Here is a 21,439-nt window from a genome sequence, read left to right on the forward strand (position 1 = left end):
GAATTTACTCCTTGGAGTCATTACTTCAGCTGAAAAGGACATGTTTCAGCTCCCACTCATATAACATGCAAATATAGGCTACTTTGTACAGTAAAACATTATGTCCATTTGTTTAAACACTTCAAGTAAAATAAGATTGAAATAAACATATAAAATAAACAGTCACATTACAGCATTTTTTTTTATTTGTTAAGACTCCTAATAAGTTCAGTGTGCCTTTTATTTATTGTATTGAACTTATGTATGTATGTATGAACTCATTGATCTACTTTATTTGCAGTGCTGTAGCACTGACATGAATCATGCAGCAGCACCTAACTTCATTAATCTAGCAGGGCCACGGGTGACAGTCTGACAGTGAGGTTCACGTTGTGAGTACAATGTTCCACCTAGCAGCGGGCCCCTGAGTCCCCAAGGGGCTTTAGTGCAGTACACCTACTGCACTGCCAGTAGTCCTGCCCCTGCGTATGCAGAGTTGTGCACATCTATTTTGCCTCACTTATTGATCGTCTTGTGAAAGTAGCCATCATTACTGTCAGTGCACATTTTTATACCTGGTGCAAGAGTTCCATTGTAAATCAAATGGATCTTTGAGTCTCCTCATCACAACTTACATGCAAATGACAAGTTACCGTCCAGATCAACCAATTGAGATACAAGTGGAGATGCAACAGTTGCACACGACTCTGAATCATATTAGCATACACTTGGCCATGAAGTATGCACAGTGCTATAAATTGACAATTTTAATCGGCAGAACAGAGTTGCATGCAACTTTGAATCAGCAACAAAAAAGTTTTCCCCACAACTTCTGAATTAAGTACCATGTAGCATGCCTTTCTTTAACATAACAAATATCAATTTCTCTTTGTGTTTCTTTCAATTCACAATTGGGCATTCGGTAAAAATTGTTAAACTTTTGTATTTCAGGAAGCCTTCTAGTAAAAGTTCACAGCCACATCACAGATCAAACAGTAAAGATATACAAACGCTATCTGTTGGACCAAAACGAATTGAAGAGACTCACCCGCCAAATGAGACGTTTATCAATGGAAACCACCCAGCAGGATCTCATAGTCCGACAGTCCATCCAAAAAAGAGTAACCAAAGTGGGTCTGGTAACAAGGATCTATCAAATAACAATTTGCCGCATCTTCTTAGTCCAAAGGAAGTAAAGTCTAAGAATGAATTTGACTTTAGTACTGAGCAAAAGGTCACTGAAGGACCAGGCACCAAATACTTGAAATCAAGTTCACGCTCTCAACATAACAGACATTCATTCATGGAAGGAAAAACCAGCAGCTTACAACCGGGTGAAAGGCATGCTCGCCATAGCTACATTGACACCATCCCACAATCCTCAAAGAAAAGCAGTTCTTACATGAACTATTCAAAAAGTCATGGTGTCCTGACAGATTCAAAGTCAGTAGGTAATCTTAGTGAAAACAGAGGACAAGCTCTAGAGCCAAACAGTAGATATTTTCCATCTAGCTGTCATGACTTAAACTCTCCAACTAGTCCTGCTGGTCCTAGGCATGTTGACAATAGAGGTATGTTGAGCCCCTCTGGGAGGACTAATCGAAAAGAAGGGACTTTGGAGTCTCGAAGACCGACCACTAGACATTCCAGAACCATGGAGGAGCTGAAACTTCCTGATCAGATGGATGGTAGTCATTCCCACTCACTCTCAGCCCCACATGAATCTTTTTCATATGGCCTGGGTTACACTAGTCCTTTCTCCTCACAACAGCGCCCTCACAGACACTCCATGTATGTGAGCCGGGACAGAGTACGGGTTAAGGGAAATGACCCAGGACTAAGTGTTGGGCAAGGTATGGCATCCAGGGCCAACAGTCTACAGTTGCTATCTCCTCAGGTACAACATCGAACATTGACAAGATCTGTTGGATCATCTCGTGAAGATTGCACAGAAGACACTACTAGGGTTGGTTTCATTTTAGTACAACTACAATTCTGTTCTAACCTTCTCTTTCAGCTGTCCAGTTATCTGTGTATAGACTCCATATGAGGAGATTGTAGCTCAGCATTCCGAATTACCCATATTGCTTGTGTTAACATAAGGGTATGGCATGGAAGTGAACAATGTACAGTATTTGTCAAGATGTGACTTATAACAATCTGCTATAATCAGCTAACGTTTTTTCTGTCACTACCTTAAGATCAGCAGACATTTTTGTCTTACAAAAAAATAGTCTCTGCCACTGTTGCTTTGTGAAGATGAATGAAAAGGTTAATCTACAATCTCATTTCTTCTACTACCATAGTCACCTTTGAAAAATCCTTATTTGATAATGTAATGCCTTATGACAGACCCGTTCAAACCCGTTCCTCAAGTCACCCCAACCAGGCTTTAGGTATATCCATGGCTCAGCACAGATTGTTAAATTAAATTGACTAAGGTGCTAATTGAGTCACATGTGGCCAAGCATGGATATACTTAAAATTTGGACGGTTGGAGTACCTTGAGGACCTTGTTTGAGAACCTCTGCCTTATGAACCTGCCAGATCAACCTCAGACTGCATATATAGAAGTTGCTGTTTTTACATCCGTCTTGAATTAAGGTGGTCATTCCGAGTTGTTCGCTCGCTAGCAGTTTTTAGCAGCCGGGCAAACGCTATGCCGCCTCCCACTGGGAGTGTATTTTAGCTTAGCAGAAGTGCGAACGAAAGGATCGCAGAGCAGCTACAAAATAATTTTGTGCAGTTTCAGAGTAGCTTCACTTCAGACAGTTCAGTTCCTGTTTTGACGTCACAAACACGCCCTGCGTTCACCCTGCCACGCCTGCATTTTTCCTGGCACGCCTGCGTTTTTTCAAACACTCCCTGAAAACGGTCAGTTGACACCCAGAAACGCCCTCTTCCTGTTAATCACTCTGCGGCCAGCAGTGCAACTGAAAAACTTTCCTAGACCTTGTGTGAAACTACATTGTTCGTTGTAATAGTACGACGCGCATGTGCATTGCGCCGCATGCGCAGAACTGCCAATTTTTTGCCTGATTGCTGAGCAGCAAATGAAAGCAGCTAGCGATCAACTCAGAATGACCACTTAAATTCCTATGCTGCTACATTATGGTAAAACATATCGAGCAAATGTGTGCCTTTATTGGAGGAAATTCAGCTATACTACAAATTGTCGCTTTTTTAACACAATACTGCCTTTCGAATAGCAATTTTTTTTATTGCATAACGTATGCAGAAGCAGAGTTTGTACAGTATGTCATGATCACTTGATGTGATATTTTAAATAGACTAGAATTTTGCTTTTAATTTATTTTTCTGCTCATTGGAACGCAGTCATTTAATATATTAGTCAAAGAACAGATTTACAACAAGAGTTACACAACAAAATGGACAGACATAAACAGATAAGATGGGACAGCAGATAGCCAACAAGCAAGGATATCTCTGTGGTGAATACACTCATTGTCCAAAATTATGGGATGGGGACTATGGGGTGTGGTTTGTTAGATAGAATAGACTTAGGTCGACAGTGTCTAGGTCGACCACTATTAGTCGACAGTAAGTAGGTCGACATGGTTTCTAGGTCAACAGGGACTCTAGGTCGACATGTACTAGGTTGACATGAGTTTTTTACACTTTTTGGTGTTGTTTTCTTTGTAGAGTGACGGGGAACCCCAATTAGTGCACCGGGTACCCTCGCATGGCGAGCGAGCTTTGGGCAAGGTGCCTCGCTGCACTCGGCACAGGTTACCGTTCCCAGTTGTAGTCCACGTGGATCATAAAGTATGAAAAAGTTTAAAAAAAATTTAAAAAATATGTGAAAAACTCATGTCGACCTTTTGTCATATCGACCTAGTGCATGTCGCCCTAGAGTCCCTGTCGACCGAGAAACCATGTCGACCTACTTACTGTCGACCAATTGTGGCCGACCTAGACACTGTCGACCTAGAGACCGGATCCCGGGACTATCCTCCGCAAACCCCACCAGCATCTAGAAATGAAGGTGAAATTCCACAAATTAGCAGGATCATGCACTTTTTTTTAATGAGGTCCATATTCCAAATAAATGGCCACAAATGAATACAGCTGCCCCTGGTGAATTGTGTGTTTTTTTTAATATATATATATATATATATAATAATACACACACATATATATATATATATATATATATATATATATAATAGACAAAAAATACTCTGAATATTACGCTATACTATGAGCGGCACCAGAGATGAGTGGGAAACCAAGATATTCATACAGATACAAACAATATCTCTGTGCACTAATAAATATATAACTGTAGATTCAATTAAAAAGGAAGAAATTCACTCCAATGAATCAATCGAATATTAAATTTATCGAGGTAATGCAATGATTCTGATGGACAATGTAGTAGTTCCCTAAAAAAGAATCCCCTCGCCAGAGACCATGACAGATATTGATAGATGAACCCTACGCATTTTGTCTTAACGACTTCAGGAGTATATAGCTTTGCAAGGTGAAAATGGAGGAGGAACATCACAATACTGTAATGGAGATTAGAGCTAATTTATTTAAAAAATAACAAATAGCATACCAATTCAATTTCAAATTGACTGTGCAACCGCGCTCGTTCTTTAAATTGGTCTTAAAGACCATAAATCTATGAAAAATAGATTGTAATTATAAACCAGTCAATATGACAGTAAAAAAAAGAGAAAATAAAGAAGAAACAGCATACCATGAGGAGAAGTGGTACGGTTGCTCTATAGTGGTAATTTTGTGTGGACAACATTTATAGATGGTTTCCCTAAGGGTTACCCTATAAATAAAGGGTTACAATATTATACACTTAATGATCTATTTATTAAATTCACATTAACTTAGATCACAATTTAATTCACACTATTTCCTAAAATTACTTCCCATATATTTTACACTATTTCTAAAACTACTTCCCATATATACTAATTTAAAGCACTGAATTATATATTGATGTATCCCCATTAATTATTTCACACTATCTCCTTATAGAACTTTCCCCACATATACTAAGTGTATTGTAGCATATTAAATGTACCCCCACTTAAATCTAATAATTTCAGCCCCACATCGATAATCATAATAAATATCCACGAATGTGTTCCCCCTTCCGGGTTTGCGTTCCACCTGACAATATATTTGAGTATTACAAGCTGTTCGTGCTAATTAGTACACTAGTAGAAAATACTGTACAGAGATACTAAGTACAGTGATTTGGCATCCAGGAACCTTAGGGAGGAGCTTTTATCTCTCTCCATTGTAATCTTTCTAAGTATAATGGAGAGAGATAAAAGCTCCTCCCTAAGTTCCTGGATGCCAAATCACTGTCCGTAGTATCTCTGTACAGTATGTTCTATTAGAGTACTAATTAGCACGAGCAGCTTGTAACGTACATTGGCAGGTTTGATCTTTCTATGTATAATGTAGAGAGATAAAAGCTCCTCCCTAAGTTTCTGGTTGCCAAATCACCATCCTTAGTATCTGTGTATAGTATTTTCTATTAGGGTACTAATTAGCACGAACAGCTAATTAGTACCCTAATAGAAAATACTGTACAAAGATACTAAGTACGGTGATTTGGCATTCAGGAACTTACTGAGGAGCTTTTATCTCTCTCCATTATACATAGAAAGATAAAACTTGCCACTGTACGTTACAAGCTGTTCGTGCTAATTAGTACCCTAATAGAACATACTGTACAAAGATACTAAGGGGTATATGCAATTGCGGTCGAATTCCCGAAATTGTCGAATTTCGGGTCATTTTCGCCCAAAAAAAAAATTCGCCTATGCAATTCAGTGCTTTCCGACCAAAAAAACGGACTTTCAAAATTCGACTTTTTGAAATTCAAATTTTTGCAAATTCGACTTTTCTGCAATGATACAAGTGCTGCAATTCGACAAAAGCATATTCAATTCAAGTTTGGAAATTCGACAGCAGTGCTTTCAGACAGCAAATTCGTCATTTTCAATCCGCCACACTTTGGAGGGTGAAAACAATAAAAAAAAATTTAAACATGTTTTTTTTGGTGTTTTTTTTTTTAGGAATAGCATATCTATTTATATTAGAAGGGATTAGGTACTTTTTTTTTTTTTTTTTGGAGGCACAAATATTATTTATATATTTTTTAAAATATTATTATTATTATTATTATTTTTTTTTATTGCTGGAACGGTAAAATCCTTTAAAAAAATGGCGTGGGGTCCCCCCTCCAAAGCATAACCAGCCTCGGGCTCTTCGAGCTGGTCCTGGTTCTAAAAATGCGGGGGGAAAATTGACAGGGGATCCCCCGTATTTTTAAAACCAGCACCGGGCTCTGCGCCTGGTGCTGGTGCAAAAAATACGGGGGACAAAACGAGCAGGGGTCCCCCGTATTTTTCACACCAGCATCGGGCTCCACTAGCTGGACAGATAATGCCACAGCCGGGGGTCACTTTTATGCCGTGCCCTGCGGCCGTGGCATTAAATATCCAACTAGTCACCCCTGGCCGGGGTACCCTGGGGGAGTGGGGACCCCTTCAATCAAGGGGTCCCCCCCCCCAGCCACCCAAGGGCCAGGGGTGAAGCCCGAGGCTGTCCCCCCCCATCCAATGGGCTGCGGATGGGGGGGCTGATAGCCTTTTGTGATAATGAAAAGAATATTGTTTTTTCCAGCAGTACTACAAGTCCCAGCAAGCCTCCCCCACAAGCTGGTACTTGGAGAACCACAAGTACCAGCATGCGGGAGAAAAACGGGCCCGCTGGTACCTGTAGTACTACTGGGAAAAAAATACCCAAATAAAAACAGGACACACACACCGTGACAGTAAAACTTTATTTCATACGTCGACACACACATACTTACCTAAGTTCACACGCCGACATCGGTCCTCTTCTCCATGTAGAATCCACGGATACCTGAAAATAAAAGATCAATATACTCACCTCAGCCATGGTCCAGAGATACATCCACGTACTTGGCAAAAAAAGAAAACGAACACACGGGCCACCGGACTGAAAGGGGTCCCATGCTGACACATGAGACCCCTATCCCCGAATGCAGAGAGACCTGTCAGTGACAGCTGTCACACAAAAGTCTCTAAAGCCAATCAGGAAGCGCAACTTCGTTGCGCTCACCTGATTGGCTGTGCGCTGTCTGAACTCAGACAGCGCATCGCACAGCCCCGTCCATTATATTCAATGGTGGGAATTTAGCGGCTAGCGGTGAGGTCACCCGCCGGTCAGCGGCTGACCGCGGGTAACCCCACCGCAGACAGCAAAGTTCCCACCATTGAAACTAATGGAGCGGCTTTGCGATGCGCTGTCACAGCACAGACAGCGCACAGCCAATCAGGTGAGCGCCACGGAAGTAGCGCTTCCTGATTGGCTGAAGGGACTTCAGTGACAGGAGTCACGTGATGTCCCGGCATTCGGGAGAAAGGGGTCTGATGTGAAAGCATGGGACCCCTTTCAATACGGCATGGAGCGGGTGTTCGGTTTGTTTTTTTAACAAGTACGTGGATTTATATCTGGACGTGGATGTACCTCTGGACGCTGGAAGGTGAGTATAATTTTTTCACAGGTACCCTCGGATCGTCGGAGACCGTGGCAGTCGGCGTGTCAACATAGGTAAGTATGTGTGTGTCGGTAGTGTGTAATAAAGTTTTAATGTCACGGTGTCTGTGTACTGTTTTTATTTGGGTATTTTTTTCCCAGTAGTACTACAGGTACCAGCGGGCCCGTTTTTCTCCCGCATGCTGGTACTTGTGGTTCTCCAAGTACCAGCTTGCGGGGGAGGCTTGCTGGGACTTGTAGTACTACTGGAAAAAACAATATCTTTTTATTATCACAAAAGGCTATCAGCCCCCCCATCCGCAGCCCATTGGATGGGGGGGGACAGCCTCGGGCTTCACCCCTGGCCCTTGGGTGGCTGGGGGGGGGGACCCCTTGATTGAAGGGGTCCCCACTCCCCCAGGGTACCCCGGCCAGGGGTGACTAGTTGGGTAGTTAATGCCACGGCCGCAGGGCACGGCATAAAATTGACCCCCGGCTGTGGCATTATCTGTCCAGCTAGTGGAGCCCGATGCTGGTGTTAAAAATACGGGGGACCCCTACTCTTTTTGTCCCCCGTATTTTTGGCACCAGCACCAGGCGCAGAGCCCGGTGCTGGTTTTAAAAATACGGGGGATCCCTGCCCAATTTTTCCCCGCATTTTTAGAACCAGGACCAGCTCGAAGAGCCCGAGGCTGGTTATGCTTTGGAGGGGGGACCCCACGCCATTTTTTTTTTCAGGCTTGTCAAAGTCAGAAAAATGTCTCTATGCACGTTGCCATATTTGCGCCGCACACTGGTCCGTGCTGCGCATGCGTACGCTCTCCCGTGGAGGCGCATACCCGCAATAGCGTGCACTCGCAGGCGCGGTATGCGCATTTACGGTAGAGTTTATGTAGTCGTAGCGTGCGACTCATTCGTTACAAATGTTCACAATTAATGTAGTTTATAGATCATGGTCCCTTTGATAGATTCTGAAAGTTTGGTTAAAATACAATGTCCCAGAGCTGAGGAATCCCTCTTTATATCGTACGAAGGGTCTAACAGGAATCATACAGCAGTGTTTGGTACCCATCGGAAGAGTATTTAATTAGCAATATTCCGGTGTTGGTTTGGAGCGTATTAATCGCTCGTGCGAATAGTTATGGACATAAGAAGTTTATGTCCATTTCTATTATTTACACATACTCAGGTATGCGGCGGGAAACCCAGTTTCCCACCCACCTGAGCTGTTGGAAATCGTCACAGCCCACCTGTATGAATCACCCTATGACCTTTTGTTATGATGCAGGGCCGAATTCCTTCGGCCAATGGACAATGGGATTGTAGGACCAGGAGATTGCATTGTGTGTGGGGCATAAATAGGCAGGCCGACCACATCCAGCTCTCACTCTCTCATCAACGGTTATCTGCTGATAGCCGGGAGCTGGATATCGAGGCGCAGGCGATCATACCCTTTGTGCGTAAGTTTCTCTCCGTAATCATTGTCTTTCTGTGAGCCAATTTCTCTCATCTCATCTCTCTCTCTCTCTCTCTCTCTCTCTCTGTTCTGTTCTCTCATATCTCCCCTAGACTAGGCTAGTATTGTATTGTATTAGATAGTATTGTATTGTATTGCATTTAGGTCAGTGTAGTATTGTCTTTTTGTATTTATTGTTTAGTTCTGTGGTTAGGAAGTCTCTGTTATATTGTAGTGTATCATTTGTACTGTTATCCCCTTTTACAAGTATATTAGATATAATACAGTTAATAGGCTTTGGAACCTAAACCAGCATCTGTGTATTTCCTATAGTGTTAAGTGTTCACTTGAGCGTCGGTGACGCTCAAGCAGCTTTGTAGTTAGTCAGGTTACACAAGGTTGCACTTACACCCTGTACTCACATTAAAGTATTCTGTGTATTTCTTTGGTATAAGGTTTAAACATTAAGGTATAGCGTTGTGAGCGTCTGCGCCGCTGGTGACCTCCTCGTGGTTTCGAGCGTAAGCTACGCCATAGCGAATCATTACTCTAGTCATAGCCAATAACGTGTCCTGTGATCCCTGGGCCGTGAGCGAACGTGACGCTTGAGCGTCTCGCCTACGGCTGAGCGATCGTTACGCAACTAGCGTACCATTACGGTACTTCTTAAGTAAACAGCGTACAGTGTTCTTAGCTTCATAAAGGGTTGTTTATACGACAAAGGAATTTAGCATTGTCAGGCTTTTTCCCGTTTTTTAAAATCGCGGCAAAATCCGCCAAATCGGCCGATTTTCGCCCGCGGGACTGTCGAATCCGTTTTGCATTGAATATGGTGAATTCCGGCAGCCACCTGCCAGAATTCACCTGTCGAATTGTGTCGAATTTAAAAACGGCGATAATTTGCCGCGATTCGCCGTGAATTGCATATACCCCTAAGTACGGTGATTTGGCATCCAGTTAAAAGCTGTTCATGCTAGTTAGTACACTAGTAGAACATACTGTACAGAGATACTAAGGATGGTGATGTGGCATCTAAGAACTTAGGGAGGAGCTTTTATCTCTATATTATACATAGAAAGATTAAACTTACCACTGTACGTTACAAGCTGTTCGTGCTAATTAGTACACTAGTAGAACATAGAGTACAGCGATACTAAGGATGGTGATTTGGCATCTAGGAACTTACTGAGGAGCTTTTATCTCTCTCCATTATACATAGAAAGATTAAACTTGCCACTGTACGTTACAAGCTGTTCGTGCTAATTAGTACACTAGTAGAATATAGAGTACAGCGATACTAAGGACGGTAATTTGGCACCCAGGAATTTAGGGAGGAGCTTTTATCTCTCTCCATTATACTTAGAAAGATTACAATGGAGAGAGATAAAAGCTCCTCCCTAAGGTTCCTGGATGCCAAATCACTGTACTTAGTATCTCTGTACAGTATGTTCTATTAGGGTACTAATTAGCATGAACAGCTTGTAACGTACAGTGACAAGTTTAATCTTTCTATGTATAATGGAGAGAGATAAAAACTCCTCCCAATGTTCCTGGATGTCAAATTACCATGCTTAGCATTTCTGTACAGTATTTCCTATCTAGACAGAAACCCTGCATCCTGTGCAAGCTAGGCGGACAACTGTAGGGGACCCGATACACAGTTGCTTCCCGTTTCCCTTTCCAGTGTCACATCAACTAGTGGTTGGTCTGCCCCGAAAGCCAAGAGTCTCCTCTTTTAAATGTTACCAGTCTCAAGTCTCTGGAACACCCAGAACCAGAGATATCAGTACGCAAAGTGGACCCATTTTTCTATAGACTATAATGGGCCCGTTAATTCAGACCCACCATGGGTTCTGACGCTTGCCATGAGCCTTGTGGGGGTCACAGAAACTTGGGGTTGGTACCCTCCGGCAGCTAATTGTCTCCCCTTCCATACCAACCTAGCGATGAAGGCTCCCACCTCCCACGCTGAGAGTCCCAGGTTTGAGTCCCTAAGTGCCAACTTTTTTTTTTAATATATATGTTCCCGTGACATTCACTTTGTAATTATTTTTTCTTTGTTATACATTCAATGGAAGGGTGCACGCAGGTTTCACATAAATCAGAGTGGGTGGGGGATTTTCCTACATACAGTAGTATACTGTTGCACATGTCTTGTAACCTGATCGGAACTCCCTCCCTGTCTACTGCATGTACTTTTCAGGCTCCCAGGGAGGAAGGGAAAAGTGGGATGGGGGTAGGGCGAGGCAGTGGAAAATACCGTGTTCAAAGAAAAGGCATAATCAAAACCATGGGGAACTATATGGTGTATCGTTATGTGCATAGACCTCGCTTATCCCTATCACCCCTGTGTATTTTAGCTAGGGGATTCTGACGCTCTTTCAGCATTACCCAGTAGCCTGCAAAACCTATGCTGTTGTTCGCTCCATAGCTGAGTGCTGCCAAAAGGCAGGGGTTCACGTGCCTCGGACATTTTGTCACTTTGCGATGCGATGGGGTCCGGTGTATCGTTATGTGCATAGACCTCACTTATCCCTATCGCCCCTGTGTATTTTAGCTAGGGGATTTTAACGCTCCTTCAGCATTGCCCCATAGCCTGCAAAATCTGTGCTGTTACTTGCTCCATAGTCAAGTGCCTCCATGGAGCTAGGAGTCACAGGCGGTAGCCATTTCAATTGAGTCTGCCCTGCTATAGAATTGTATGTGTACCGTACGGTGTATAGAACCTTGACAGTAGAAACTCTCCTGCAGCTTTGCCCTGCTTTATGTAAAACTTGTGTTTTGTCAGTTTGCTATGCGATCGAGCCCGGTGTAATGTAATGTGCATAGACCTCGCTTATCTCTATCACCCCTGTGTATTTTGGCTAGGGGATTGTGACGCTCCTTCAGCATTGCCCCGTAGCCTGCAAAACTTTTGCCATCTCTCACTCCATATCCGAGCGCTGCCTGCCACGTGGTGGGGGTTCAGGGGTGGCGGCCATTTTGCCAGTGTGCTGTGCGATTGAGTCCGGTGTACCGTAATGTGCATAGACCTCGCTTATTCCTATCGACCCTGTGTATTTTAGCTAAGGGATTGTGATGCTCCTTCAGCATTGCCACATAGTCTGCAAAATCTGGACTGTTACTTGCTCCGTAGCCTAGGGCCTCCGTGGGGCAAGGAGTCATAGGTGGTAGCCATTTCTATTGAGTCTGCCCTGCTTCAGAATTGTATGTGTACTGTACGGTGCATAGAACCTTAACAGTAGAACCGCTCCTGCAGCTTTGCCCTGGTTTATGTGAATAAAAAAATAATAAAGTGTCTGGAAAAAACTAACATGCATTCGTACTTTAGAAATCGAACTCAGGACTCTGAGTATAGGAAGCGGAACACTTCACCACTTCGCTGCAGACACATGAATAAATCCATTGGTTTTGATTGTGCTGTAATGGCTATGGGATTAGGACGCTAACATACTGTACAAAATTCCTAATCTCAAGAGGCAATAGTGAACTTCTAACACGTCCATTTGCGACAGTGTACACTACTGGTTTTATGTTGTTTTGTCTGCGGGACTTGGACGCTCACATATTCATAAAGTACTGTAGATGGATCATATACTGTATGCTGTACTATTTGCGTCTGTACCGTATATACTGTATTAAATAATGCAGCATAATGAGTATTTACTGTATTAAATAATGCATCGTAATGAGTATTTACTGTATGCAGCGTAATGAGACGCTTAGTAAAGTAGTCCTTATTATATATTTCAGTATTGTATTTTACGGGAGACCACACGCATGCGCAGTGGTGATTGTAAAAGGCAACATCTGGTGGATGACCGCAGGTATTATACTTAAAGGTAACGCCAAATGCTCTGTCTGCCTCTGTGCGATTAGGTACGCCTCTCTGTGACTAGACGCGCCTCCCTACGCCCTGGTACGCTGTGTATGCTTGATCGGGACAAACGCCTCAGCCAGTCAAGATAAAGGTGGCTACATCTGTATGTAAATGTTCTTCAATTACTGTGGAACTCTACATGATAGACCATTTAAAACATTTGTTTGTCACCTAATATTGTAATCCTTTATTTATAGGGTAACCCTTAGGGAAACCATCTATAAATTTTGTCCAAACAAAATTACCACTATAGACCAACCGTGCCACTACTCCTCATGGTATGCTGTTTCTTTTTTATTTTCTCTTTTTTTACTGTCATTTTGAATGGTTTATAATTACAATCTATTTTTTATAGATTTATGGTCTTTAAGACCAACTTAAAGAATGAGCGTGATTGCACAGTCAATTTGAAATTGAATTGGTATGCTATTTGATATTTATTGAAATAAATTAGCTCCAATATTGTGATGTTCCGCCCCCTTTTTCACCTTGCAAAGCTATATACCCCTGATGAAGTTGTTAAGACGAAACGCGTAGGGTTCATCTATCTATATCTGTCATGGTCCGGTATGTGAATTTCACACTGAGCTCACACCTTTTGTTAAAGGTGAGGGTGGAACCTAATCCAACTTCCTGTACTCAATCATGTTATGGATGTATTGATTTTATGTTAAAATATATATATGTAATTTTAAATATTTTTAAGAAGTAAAAAATATTTATACAATATATGTCTGTTTGTTTTATCGGGTGATCTCTGGTGAGGGAATTCTTTTTTAGGGAACTACTACATTGTCCATCAGAATCATTGCATTACCTCGATAAATTGAATATTCAATTGATTCATTGGAGTGAATTTCTTCCTTTTGAACTGAATGTACAGTTATATATTTATTAGAGCACAGAGATATTGTATATATATATATATATATATATATATATACACATATACACAAATCACCAGGGGTGTCAGTTCATTGTGGGAACCTAGACGCAAAATAGTTGTTGGTGCTCCTCCCCGCCGCTCACGCTTGCTACCGACACTCAAATCCTATCAGCACTCATACACACTTTCCCCCCTACCCACATTTACTACCAACTCCCTAGCAGCATCCAGGCATATCCATACCCATATTAACTAATAATAACACAACACCCAGACATACATCCCCTCCCCACCCTACCTTCACTGCCAACACCCAACAGTACCCAGCAGAGCTGGATTAAGGCTTTGGGGGGCCCTGGGCCCTTAAGAATGGGGGCCCTAAAGAGCAAAATTTGGGACGAGTGGATATGGTTCTTGCGCGGCAGGACTTCGGCACTTATGCCCCACATCATGCCCCAATTTTACGTCACACAGAGTGTGTATACTGTACATCGTTTTGCGCGTGCAGCTGGTGAGAGCGTTTCCTCGTCTTTCCTCCCAATGGGACACTGCAGTCCAAAAAGTGGGCAGTACCTGAAAGTCAGCTTTCTCATGCTCTAGGCACATAAAGCAAACCTAGGGCCTAATCAGCCCTGATCGCTGCTGTGCGTTTTCGCAGAGCGGGCGATCGGATCCGAACTGCGCATGCGTATGCAAATTGACTGGAGCAGCGCAAAAATTAGATTTCACAATGAAATCAGCTGAAAGAGATAATTGACTGCTGTGCAGAAGAGTGCCCAGACATTTCCAGGTCTCTCCCTACACTTTTAATGGTATGCCTCTTGTGCCTTCCACGTGTAATGTACAGAAATAAACAACGGGCATCGGCGGTCAGCGACGGGATGGTGCGATGGATCCATTCGCTCGGGAGTACCGCAAGGTGATTGACAGGAAGAGGCCGTTTGTGGGTGGCAACTGACTGTTTTCAGGGAGTGTCCGGAGAAACGCAGGCGGGCTCAAGCGTTTTCAGGGAGGGTGTCTGACATCAGCTCCCCCGATCAGCAGGATTCAGTTGCACTGGATAAGTCCTGGGCTGCACAGATACTGCACATACTGATTTTTGTGCAGCTCTGCAACACATAGGAACGCACACTTGCACAGCGATTTTACACTCCCCCTGTAGCAGGCGACTATCTGATCGAAGGCAGCAAAAAATGCAGCCCAGCGATCAGATCTGAATTAGGCCCCTAGTGAATTGGAGTAAGTCAGTATGTCCACTTCAGCGCTGGCACCCCGTAGGCAACTGCTTTCAATTGTCTTCTGTATTTAAGCCCCTGCAAACCACAAAATATGGCACCACATGTTTCTAAAGCAGTTGCATTGTTGCATTAATACTCTGTGGCTGTTTTTCTTTTCTAAGTTTGTCTTACTGTGATAAATACAGTATGAATGATCTCTTAGGGCCATATTTACCACCAGTATATCAGGGCTGTTTCTAGACAATTTGGCTCCTAGTGCGAGCAATAAAAACAATGTGGCACCCCCCCTTCCACAAAGACTTTCAGAAATGCCCTCCCCCCCGCCACTCAAAGACATAAAAAAACGATGAGAGGTGAGGGGCACGGCCTCACTAAAATGGCCGTAGCCTCACTAAAATAAGTGTGGCCTCGCAGGAAAAGACTACCTTACACACCAGTTTTTGACCCTGCAACAACAGACCTCAGCCACCGCAGGAAAAAAAAAAACATTCCAGCATATTAAGCACCACACAGTAATGCCCCTTGCACCATATTATGCCATACACCGCAATGCCCGTGATACATTATGCCCTACAGTAAAGATTCTAATTACTTTTAAATTACATGGGGTTTCATGCGCTGGGTGTCATGCTCTCGTTACTAGGTGTTTCATGCACTGGGTGTCATGCTCATTGCCAGGGCTTTCATGCGCTGGGTGTCATGCTCGTTGCCAGGGGTTTCATGCACTGGGTGTTATGCTCGTTTCCAAGTGTTTCATGCACTGGGATCCATGCTCGTTGCCAAAGGTAATACTCGATGCCAAGGGTATTGCTCATTGCCAAGCTGGTGTAAAAAGTGTATTCGCTGGTAGGCGCTAGCCCGCCAGCACTTAATCTCCCGCTCCCTTTCCTACCTCTTCATTAGTACTCCGCTCAGGGGGGTGGAGTTTCACAGAATGACGCAGTTTCGTTGTGAAGTTATGACACAACCACGTCATTCCGCGAGGCTCAGCCCCCCCTCCCCCCCAGAGTGGATGACTAGGGAAGAGGGAGGAGGGGGAGCAGTAAGGCGATCACATGGCTCACCCACCGCAAGAAATGTCACTGCAGCATATTGTAAGACAATTTAACAAGGTTGGGATGCTGGCAGGGCTGCCAAGAGAAATCCTAGGCCCCAGTACAACAACTTCCTGGTCCCCTGTGCCCCCCCCTAGAGGGGTTGTGGTCACACCTCATTGAGGACGTGTCTAGCACGAGAAGCACCCACTCATAGGAGCATGGCATGCCTCACAGCCAGGGCAGTAGAGAGAATGGCTGGGCCTAATCACAGGAAAGAAAAATATTTTAAGCACTTCCCTGGCCACACTGCAGCTGTGTGCTGGGCTGCAGCTGCTGCTTCCAGGTAAGCAAGGGGGGGCGGAGGGGGGGGGCTTGGTAGCCTCCTTTGCTACATTTAGGAGATACTTAGTATTTGCAGAGAGATGTTTTCCTGCAAAATAGCTTTAATAAATAGGACTCTTAATGGGTACCTGTCCTCTATCTGAAAAGAGCACATCCTATGAGTCAGGAGACCTAGCGTTTTCACAGAACATGTTTTGGTGTCTCTTAATTGTCACATAAGCAATACATTATATTGGGAAAACCTTTTTTAGGGTCCTAGTGCACTCACCTTGGGTGGATGCAGGATTGCATGCAAAGCGTCCATAATTACTCCCCGCATTAGACGTAAATCTGTTTTATATCATATGCAGAGTTGTATGCATCTCTGCCCCTGATAGCTGCCATCAAAGCACTCTTACACCAGTGCTATACTACTGCAGGTATGTAAATTCTAAAGACATAGCCAGCTCTTCATAGCCCGCAGTCCCACTTACATGCTCGCTTTGCAGTTTGTCTACATGAGTAAGTCCTGTTATAGCTCAGTTACTCCACTTTAGTCACTAATATACTGTGCTATAGATGTGACTAAAATACATACAACTGCATTGCTTGTGCTTGTGCACGCTTGGTTGTGGAATCATGAAAGTACACTGACTCGGCACATGGGTGTACAGTCCACTATTCATTGGCTCTTTGGTGTTCCAGCCGTACTAACAATTTGTGGTCAGAACCACTGTTCATGCAGATACGGTCTGCCATTTCACTGGTCACAAAGTGCTGTCACTGATTCCAAGTGAATTGATAGGCTTCATCCTCATGAATATTGATGGCTGCCTCAGCTCCACATAAGGAACAGGTGCACTATACTTGTACTCTCCTTATACAGTAACAGAGGTACAGTTAGTACAGCTGTGTAGTCACATATTTGTCTGTTAGTGTCATATGCCAGAATTATTTCCAACACTGCAGCTCATACAAGTATATCTACTGTGATTTCTATAACCAAATCCCTATTTGAACATAAAATGCAATAAAACAGAACAGAATCACTTTGGCTTTTACTAAGCGGTAAAATATTTTGAAAAATTCATTAATTTGTAATTTGTATGTAATTTGTAACTATGTAATTTGACGTGTGGATTGAAATATGCAATATAATTATTGCCTTAAATCCCCAAAATATATATATTGCAGTCACAAGGGTGTATATGAATTGGTTACAGTAATGTTGAAATTAGTGAATATGAGACTTCTTACTAACAAACCAGACCGAAAGTTGAAGCTAGGTGACAATGTCTCACACACACACATACACGCACGCACGCACAATCACTCACCTTCTCCTCAGGTCATTGTGATAAACACTTTTATACAATGGAGGAGGGGAATGCTAGAAGTGTGGGAAAAGTCAGGAATAATTTTCAAAAACCTTATCCAGAAAACATCTTGTACCAACCATTCTAAATTATAAACCCTATTATTTCTATTTATTTGTGGTTGACAAAAAGTGAGAGTAGTGATAGGAATCTGCTCCCACTGATTCTGTTAATTTGAGTGCATCAAGAATTAATTATGGGGAACTAAGCACTATAAGGCTGGGTACACACTTTGCCAACAGATCTGCCGACATACTGTAGTGGCCGACGGATCAACCGATGGGTGGATCCGCTGACAGAGCTGTTGATTATGTAAGCATGCACACCAAGCTGTGACGTCAGTTCCTGCAACCAGTGTACGGGTGGTCAGCGGGTTGCCTGTACACACATCCAGACATGGTGATATATCTGCAAGATATACCTGCATCGGCTGTGCTGTAGGACCAGCCTGATATGTCTGTGTGTTAACAACATCGTTCACAGACGTATCGGGTGTACACACCAGCCAATGACTGACAGATATTTCGCTTGTTCAATGGAGTGGGCTATATACAGTATCTATTAATGTTTACCCAGCTTTAGTCGATAGATTTGGGGGTAAAAAGTGACTTTATTTGGAAAACCAGGAAGCCTGGGAACCTATGTGTTAGAAGTCACAGGAAATAATATCCTCATATGATCAAGGCCCAAACATCCAATCCATTATTAAGAGTAACAAAAACATGGTGCTGATTACCATTGTATGCTCCGGGTTCTAAATCTTAAATGTTTACTTCATTTTATTGATCACATGCATAGTTTTGCCCATCTCCTTTTTTGCAGTTTCATGTCATATTTTCTGCTGAAATTCTTATTAACATGACTAATTGGATAATAATTTGTTTTTGTATCTGTTTCGCTTGCACTGTTGTCAGTTATTTGCCTGTTTCCTGCTGAGTGGAACCAATTTGTGTGTCTCATCATGCACTGTGTGTTTGTACTTTGTTAACCCGAAACTTGTACATTAGTAGATATGTGTGCTGTGTTGCTTCACTGTACGAACCATGTGTTTTATTTGCTGTTAGCAGGCTGACCCAGGTCCATCAGAGGGGATCATCCACTCAAGATCTCTAGCTAAAGAGCCCAACAGAGATGGTGCAACTTCATTTCATACGCGACAAAAGACTGAGGTCTGCATCACCTAAGTAATGTTATCAACAGCTAAAATTAATTATTATTATTATTATTGCAATAATCTGGGTATAACTACACTAATTACCTACTATATAGCAATACTGGAACTCAACTTCAGGTCCCAGTCCTTATCCACAAGGCAAGAGTTGATATTTTTATTTTCTCCATGGCAAACATATAACATCGATACGGTAAGGATATGTGGAACACCTGCACTCATTAAGATGCAATGTAAATATATTTGACTACATTTGCTATGTTTTTCTGATGCCTGCCCCTGTTATCGCGTCCAGCGATAGTGATAAGACTATTGATTTGGTACATGTGCTGTCAAGAGCCTTCACAAATTTCTTTCTCCATGATCTGGGGGTATCTGGCTAAGGCTGTCGCTGGATCAGGCCCCTATAATAATCCCTAACACGCCACGGGCGTGTAGGGAGCACACACAGCGTTTTGGTAGTGCAATTTAGGGAAAGGTTAGCCGGCCATAAAAAATATACTTAAGGGGATATTCATAACCTTAAAAAAACTGAAGTCGCACTATTAAGATCTTGCTGTATCTCTACTGTTCCTCATTTGCATGCAAAACAAATGCTTGTTTGCTTTGCAAGGTATTTGTGCCTCTGTAATATGTTTCTGTGCTTATGTCTGTCCTAAGGAAAACAATACTGTAGCCATGCTTTACGCATCTTTCTCTAACGTCCTAGTGGATGCTGGGGACTCCGTAAGGACCATGGGGAATAGACGGGCTCCGCAGGAGACATGGGCACTTTAAAAAAGAATTTGGATTCTGGTGTGCTCTGGCTCCTCCCTCTATGTCCCTCCTCCAGACCTCAGTTTGAATCTGTGCCCGGATGAGCTGGGTGCTGTTCAGTGAGCTCTCCTGAGCTTGCTGTAAGAAAGTATTTTGTTAGGTTTTTTTTAATTTTCAGGGAGCTCTGCTGGCAACAGACTCCCTGCATCGTGGGACTGAGGGGAGAGAAGCAGCCCTACTCTCTGCAGATAGGTCCTGCTTCTTAGGCTACTGGACACCATTAGCTCCAGAGGGATCATACACAGGATCTCACCCCCGTCGTCCGATCCCGGAGCCGCGCCGCCGTCCCCCTCGCAGAGCCGGAAGACAGAAGCCGGGTGAAAGAAGCAAGAAGACTTCGAAATCGGCGGCAGAAGACTTCAGTCTTCACTGAGGTAGCGCACAGCACTGCAGCTGTGCGCCATTGCTCCCACACTACACCCACATACTCCGGTCACTGTAAGGGTGCAGGGCGCGGGGGGGGGGGGGGGCGCCCTGGGCAGCAATTAGGACCTCTTGGCAAAAGTTTGACATATATACAGTTGGGCACTGTATATATGTATGAGCCCCCACCATAATATTGTACATAAACGCGGGACAGAAGCCCGCCGCTGAAGGGGCGGGGCTTCTTCCTCAGCACTCACCAGCGCCATTTTTTCTCCACAGCTCCGCTGAGAGGAAGCTCCCCAGGCTCTCCCCTGCAGATACACGGTAGAAGAGGGTACAAAAAAGAGGGGGGGCACATAATTAGGCGCAAAAATCATTATTACAGCGGCTACTGGGTTAACACTAAGTTACTGTGTGATTCCTGGGTTATATAGCGCTGGGGTGTGTGCTGGCATACTCTCTCTCTGTCTCTCCAAAGGGCCTTGTGGGGGAACTGTCTTCAAAAAGAGCATCCCCTGTGTGTGTGGTGTGTCGGTACGCTTGTGTCGACATGTTTGACGAGGAAGGCTATGTGGAAACAGAGCGGGAGCAAATGAATGTGGTGTCTCCGCCGACGGCGCCGACACCTGATTGGATGGATATGTGGAAGGTTTTAAATGATAATGTTAATTCCTTGCATAAAAGGTTGGATAAAGCTGAAACCTTAGGACAGTCAGGGTCTCAGCCCGTGCCTGATCCTATGTCGCAGAGGCCGTCAGGGTCTCAGAAGCGCCCACTATCCCAAATTGTTGACACAGATACCGACATGGATTCTGACTCCAGTGTCGATTACGATGATGCAAAGTTACAGCCTAAATTGGCTAAATCCATCCGTTATATGATTATAGCAATTAAGGATGTGTTGCACATCATTATTATTATTATTATTACATTTTATTTATAAGGCGCCACATGTGTTTCGCAGCGCCGTACAAAGGACAGTACAGGGGACAGAACATTGCATTACAGTAAATAAATAACAGAAATAGAGTATAGGTAACAGAGCACCACACATTCTCAAGACATAGTACAGCTAAGATGTAAGTATTGAGGGAGTGATCATCGTACTACTAGAGGCTGGTGGTCATAGATGGAGATGAGCCTTTACTAGCAGGATAAAGATGGTCGTTGAGTAGGGGAGAGCTGTGAGTGAAATGTGTTGAGACGAGGGCTTAGATAACAAGAGGAAAGAGGGCCCTGCTCTGAAGAGCTAACAATCTATTGGGGAGGGGCGACAGACAGATGACAAGAGGTGCAGGCAAGTGGGAGGTAGCCTGATGGCAGTATGCAAGCAAAGCTGAGATGTTCACGGCA

General features: G+C 43.5%; 1 protein-coding gene across 10 annotated transcripts in view; it reads left to right on the forward strand.

The window, feature by feature from the left end:
- The window catches only part of CDKL5 (cyclin dependent kinase like 5), an 850,075-nt gene that overhangs the window by 743,705 nt on the left and 84,931 nt on the right, over positions 1-21,439 (forward strand). For 8 of the 10 annotated variants that reach the window (XM_063955716.1, XM_063955713.1, XM_063955718.1 and 5 more), the window contains 2 exons: positions 931-1,945; positions 18,798-18,902. In XM_063955716.1, the coding sequence (XP_063811786.1) occupies positions 931-1,945; positions 18,798-18,902 (1,120 nt within the window). The remainder of the gene's footprint in view (positions 1-930; positions 1,946-18,797; positions 18,903-21,439) is intronic. The other 2 variants (XM_063955717.1, XM_063955720.1) reach the window with 2 other exon arrangements.

This window comes from Pseudophryne corroboree, chromosome 2, assembly GCF_028390025.1.
Source record: "Pseudophryne corroboree isolate aPseCor3 chromosome 2, aPseCor3.hap2, whole genome shotgun sequence".
Lineage (NCBI taxonomy): Eukaryota > Metazoa > Chordata > Amphibia > Anura > Myobatrachidae > Pseudophryne > Pseudophryne corroboree.